This window comes from Pithys albifrons, chromosome 1 (assembly GCF_047495875.1).
Source record: "Pithys albifrons albifrons isolate INPA30051 chromosome 1, PitAlb_v1, whole genome shotgun sequence".
NCBI lineage: Eukaryota > Metazoa > Chordata > Aves > Passeriformes > Thamnophilidae > Pithys > Pithys albifrons.
Window position 1 is genome coordinate 32,361,945 of NC_092458.1, and position 6,000 is coordinate 32,367,944.

General features: G+C 37.4%; 1 protein-coding gene across 2 annotated transcripts in view; it reads left to right on the forward strand.

Moving 5' to 3' along the window:
• Positions 1–4,761, forward strand: part of NALCN (sodium leak channel, non-selective) — a 229,073-nt gene extending 224,312 nt beyond the window's left edge. For both annotated transcript variants that reach the window (XM_071548846.1, XM_071548855.1), the window contains 2 exons: positions 638–755; positions 2,509–4,761. In XM_071548846.1, the coding sequence (XP_071404947.1) occupies positions 638–755; positions 2,509–2,702 (312 nt within the window). In that variant the 3' untranslated portion in view covers positions 2,703–4,761. The remainder of the gene's footprint in view (positions 1–637; positions 756–2,508) is intronic.
• Positions 4,762–6,000: the final 1,239 nt, after the last annotated feature.

Here is a 6,000-nt window from a genome sequence, read left to right on the forward strand (position 1 = left end):
TAACAAATTCAGAAAACTTCCATGTTTCTTATTTGTTCTTAAGACATCATTTTAACTGAAAAGGTTGAAAGCAATCCCTTGTTTTGCTTCAGTCTTTGCCATCAGATGTAAAGGCAAGATGGTCTAAGGGAGCAATTCCCCAACATACTTAGCTGTTTTGTTATCACCATAAAGGGCAGTTGTACAACTCTGGCAGCACCAGCTTTCAGCTCTAGCATGAGCTTTGTACAGGCTTGGGGGTGTGAAGCTTTCCAGTTCAGGCATCCTGAACTAGAGTGAGGTAATACTGGGCATGCTGGGACCTCCGAGTAGGAGCCCTTGGCTCTTCTGGTGATGGGGAATGTAGAAAGTACAACATAAGGTTAACTTTCTATGGTGAATGTAGAACGCTGAGAAGGATTTTGTACCCTTCAGTGGGACTGTAGAGTGGCATTGAGTGCACATGGTCTTTTTACATTTGTCTGTTAGTGGTAATTTTCTGGGGGGTTAAAGAGTAGCAACCATGCTGCCTTAACAAATGGCAATATGTTTTGTTTGTATTCATGGCAAAACTTGAAATAGAATAGAAAGATAACCCTTCTTGGGATTATACCCATGCAGTGGGGAACTATGACTGGATTCTTTTATCTCTGTTCAGACGAGTAGCCAGCAGCAACTCCTTAGCCCCACACTTTCGGACAGAGGTGGCTATCGCCAAGACTCTGGAGATGCTGGGAAACCTCAGCGGAAGTTTGGACAATGGCGCTTGCCGTCAGGTAAGGGAAAAAGGTTTATCAGTAAAGTCTCCAATGCAAAATCACTGCCTGTGCAATAATGAGGCCATAACAGGCTTCATGATTCACAGTTCTGCCCCCTGCACCCACATCAGGGCTTTCCTACCCTAATGTCTGTTGAAATAAAGCAGTTTCTCCCCTTCTTCACAATTCTGGAAGTTTGAAGATGCGCTTTAACACTGTTCTCTGCAGGTGCTTGTGATTTTCACTTTTTCATACATTTACTCAGGACCTTTGAATTGGGGGCTGTACTATCCCATTTGTTCGGATGGCATCTTGTGCATTTAGAGTTCTCTTTTATCATGTAAATTATAGTGAAAATTAATTAAGTTTTTCCTAACAATAGTAATAATTTCTGACTGCATAGTCTTGTATAAGCATGCCAGATGTAAGTTTTATAATTTACACTATAATAACACAATTTTAGATCTTTACTTCAGACAGGAATTGGCCAGGGGTACAATAAGTTTCCCAATTATTTTCTCAGAAACAGGAAACATTCTCAAGGTACTCTAGTAACTGCAGTCCCATAGGAATTAAAAGGCTAGGCTATGCCACATAGGAGGATGGGAGAGGTACATAGCTACAGTCTAATGCCTTATTAAGTAGCTCAAGAGCACTCTCCACCACCTCAAATATTCTCTCTTAAAGTGCATATTGATCTCTACAACCAGCCACATCCATGACCAGCAGGTTAGATGTGTGCACATGAACCTGCTTTCAGCTGTCATCAGCTGTTCTGAGTCAAAGCGCTGCCTTCAAAGGCTGCCACTGCTCAGATCCTGATCCTACTTAAGTGGAAGTAGAAGAGATAGTCATGCTATTATATTGACTACCATTGACCCTACTTTTGTGACCAGTGTATTTATCCAAGAAACAGGACAGTTTAATAGAGAACTTTTAAGCCATGTCTTCCATTTAAACATCACCGAGCAGCACAGATCAACATCTTGTTGGAAAAGAAAGAGTGAAAGAGGAAGCATGTTAAGGAGAGACCATACTACTTTAGGCAACTGGACAGGTTTTTCAAGTGATAGCACTGATGTGGTCCATGTCAATCTTAAATGTTCATCAGTGAATCATCCTAAAAAGGAGGGTCATCTCTATGCACAGTGCAACCCAACAGATAAGTAGTCTGCCTCCAGTCCAACAAGGACACGTATTTAGGATCACAAATAGCATAATTAAAAACAATTGTGAGGTTTATATACTTAGACATGTTTTTGTGCCATACCAGCACCTTGTACTGACTTCAACCCCTAGGCCATAATAAAGTATCACTTTCTAGGTGTAGCTGCAACCCCTAAAAGCAGTTTTCTCCCCCTCTTCCTCTTTACCACTTCCACCATTTTGCCAGCAGGTCAGTTCATGTAAGTACTGCCTGAATCATTTAGGTTGCAATTAGCTGGATAAGAAGATATCTCATGTGTCAGTTATCCCAACAGAAGGAAATGAGGCACTGCTCATTTAAACTCCTGTATCAGCAGATTAGTGGGAGCAGTGTGAACAGCTGGAGCTGGGAAAAAACAAACAAACAAAAGAAACTCACAAAAGAAATAAACAAGCAACCCCCCCTCAAAAAAAACCAAAAGACCACAACATTGGAACAGAGACCTACTACATTAAATCAGTTTAAAGGTGTCCCAGTCCAGCTAGTTCTGTATACCTTAATTTTAAGCAAAAATGCTCAAGAAGGACATCTACTCTAATACAGATCTTTTTGTTTAATTCATAGCCCCCAAACCAATAAGCCATTCAGTGTCTTCAGTCAATCTCCGTTTTGGTGGACGTTCAACTATGAAATCTGTTGCATGCAAAATGAATCCCATGTCTGATGCTGCTTCTTGTGGATCAGAAGTCAAGAAATGGTGGACAAGACAATTAACTGTGGAGAGTGATGAGAGTGGAGAGGACCTTCTTGACATCTGAGAAACATCATAAAAATGTAATATGAAAAGTCATATTACAACAACAACCACTTCAAGTACAGTCTCATTTTCTATGTTTAGAAATAAAGACACTGTGTAATGTATGATTCCTTTAAAATCAATGTCATAAATTTTTTCCTATGCTTATCCTTCTGCCATGTGAAGCATAGCACACACTTACATGTTAGAATTGACCTCTGTAGGTATTAACTGTACATTAAGAAAGCTGTATACTATAGCAGCACTAACAAAGCCAGAAAGATTATATTGCCTTTCACAGAGTATTGAAAGATTTCATGTGGTCTGTAAAATCATAGTGAAAATATATTTTGATATACACACCATTGTGTTTTTCTTCAACCTATACTGTACTTTAAAGTGGCTACACTTTCTAATACAGGGGTAATGTATTCTGGTGTTTTCCCTCAGTTCTTATTTAGTAACATTACTTTAGAAAGATTTTTATTCACAAATGACCTGAAGAGGTCAGCACTGACTTCATGTTCAAGGGAAGTATTTTTACAAAGTACAGATTCTGAATTACAATTCTAAGCTTTTTCTGGACTTTTTTTTTAAATATGCAAGATACAAAATACTCATTTTAAAATCAGAAGGTGAAGGATTGGCTTTTAAAATGTAAATATCTTTGAGGTTTAGTTAATTATGCAAAGAGCTTGATTTTCATAGAGAAAACAGAAAAAGAAAAAAAAACAAGAAAAAAACTCCATGATAACTGTGCATTTAAGCATCCAGCAAGACCTCCACATGAAAGACATGGATTTATGCTTCATTTTCACAATATACTGGTTACATATATGTGTGATGTCATTATTCTCCTGTTAATTGGGTCCCATTTCCTTGTGTAGTCATAAAATAATTTTCTTCTTGTGATAAAAATTAGCATGTTATGGATTCGAATTACAGAATAGTATTGAATGTCTTTAAAAATACATTCAATTTTACCTGTGTAGGTAGAAGTTAGTTTTACTTACCCATGTTACTACTCATGCTACAGCCCTGTTAAGGTAAGGCATGACACTGTACTGTGGTTAAGTATCTTTGTCCCTTTTATCTCAATGCATCATATTTTGACATATTAACCTTCATTTATTTTATGAACCACTCATAATGCTTCATTATCACCAGTGAAAAAGCAGCTATTGCTTTCATCAAAATTGTTCTAGTGAAAGGCCTATGCTATACGAATATGGAGGTGGAGAACAAAAGACACAAAATGCAACAGCATTTGTTAGTTTCAGAATTTAAGGCTGTCAAAACATGTGGGGTAAAGATGTGCCCTTCCCTCAGGGAAGAACTAAGAGTTTGCAGATTTTGTTGCTTGGCCCCTGACAGGGTTCTTTAGCATAGCTGGGACCTTTCTGCCACCATTGTTTCCTATGGAAATGATAGTTTGCTCTAACATGGCCTAATGTGAAATCTTGTAAGAGGCTCACTGTTTATTTACATCACCACTTCAAAAACATATCCTTTCAAAAGCAGATAAAAGCCAGTGTTTTGCAATTTTTTCTGGATAAGACATTAATGTAGAACAGTCAGAATACAACAGTGAAAACACACTGATGCCTTCACCAAAAATGCAAAATTAGTTTTGGCCATAAAATACAGTTTTCTTGGCATCTATCAATGTTTTGTTCCCAGTATATGGTTGAACATTGTTCAGATTTTTTTTTCTAAAGCAGTCATATGGGACACATCTCTATTTTCTGAGGATTTAATGTGTTTTAGGGTATATTTAATTTTAAATCTAGTCAAATGTAACTCTATAGTAACAGAAGGTGTGCATTCCATTGTTTACTAGATTATGAACATCAACAAAACTTCATATGCAAATCCATTTTTTGTGTTCTGTTTTGTGCTTGTTTGAGCTTTTGTATATATGTCAAAAAGATAAATATTGGATTTATAAAAGATAGTATCTTTGAAAGTTCAATAATATATTGAAGTGCAGATCATTCTTGCTGCAAACCTTCTTTTTAAAAAATCTGGCAAACATTTTTTCCTTGCCTTACAGTACACTGTCAATAAAAGTGAGTTGCTTTAACCAATATTCCTCCCTTTAGTTTTCATTCTAAGTACATTTACTATACCTGGCTCCTCTGTGTTAATGCTACATAGTAACTGTCTCTGTGATTTGTACATGATTATTTCGAGGTGCTTTTAAACTCTAGTAATTGGAGAGCTTTTTTCTTTTTACTCCAGCAAATGACCTCATCAGTACTGCCACAAGGGGTCTCAGTCAAAAGATAGGACTAAGACTGTTCATTATTTATTTTTATTTAAGCCACTTTTTCTTTTTTTTGCTTTAGAGCCTGGGTGTGAGTGTGTGTATGTCTGTCCTGTTTTACTTTTGCAGCTTTAGGAAACAGAATGAAGTAATAAAGATATGAAAATAATATATACTAGAGCACCCAGGTGACTAGGTTAAGGTGAAAACTTCCTTAGTATGGCACCCCTGTCATAACTAAAGGCGGTGATAACCTCCTACTCTGCAGCAGAGCGACCAATGCACATTTGAGCATGAAGGTAAAGAAGCAGAGAAGAGAGTTGAAGAATGCCTGAAGTTTTGCACAAACAATAGAGACATAAAGCAGAAATAGTGCATCAGGAAATCAGTCAGTGCACACAACCTGAATGAAAAGCTCAAACAAGAATAGATCCTAAGCAAAGGTAAACAAAAGAATCGCCAGGGGACTATTACTGCCCACAAAGTTATCCTATACAAATAAAAACAGGAAGGTGTTTAAACTTCTTTTCATCCACTAAGAGAGCTCTGCTCCATAGGAAGCAAGCTGTAAGTCTTCATGGCTTGGGTGGAAAAAGTGTAATGCATATCATCAGTGCTGAAATAAAAAACAGTTTGTGGGAAGTCTGAGGAAATGCAGCAAAGTTCTATCCCAATATCATTCCAAAGTCAGGTCAGATTTCAGACAACCACTTTTGTAATGAAGAAACTAATAACCTGAAACCGTTTGCTATTGGAAGGTAGCCAGCTGAATTGAGAGCTGAAAACATACAGTATGCTTTTATCTGGCAAGCTGAAAATACCATCTTTGCTTTAACTAATGTGGAGCAATCAGGCTTAAACATGTGCAAAACAACATTACATTCAGTATTGTCTGGATTCGAAGACCAGTATCACAACTTAAAAGCCAAAGAAGATTTAGATGCCAAAGGCAAGAGAATGACTTTGTGTGAGTAATCTATTTTGTTCTCTTCTTTCACAACATGCCCACAGCTCTTGTTAGTGCTCAGATTAGAGTGTCTGTGAATAACCGAAG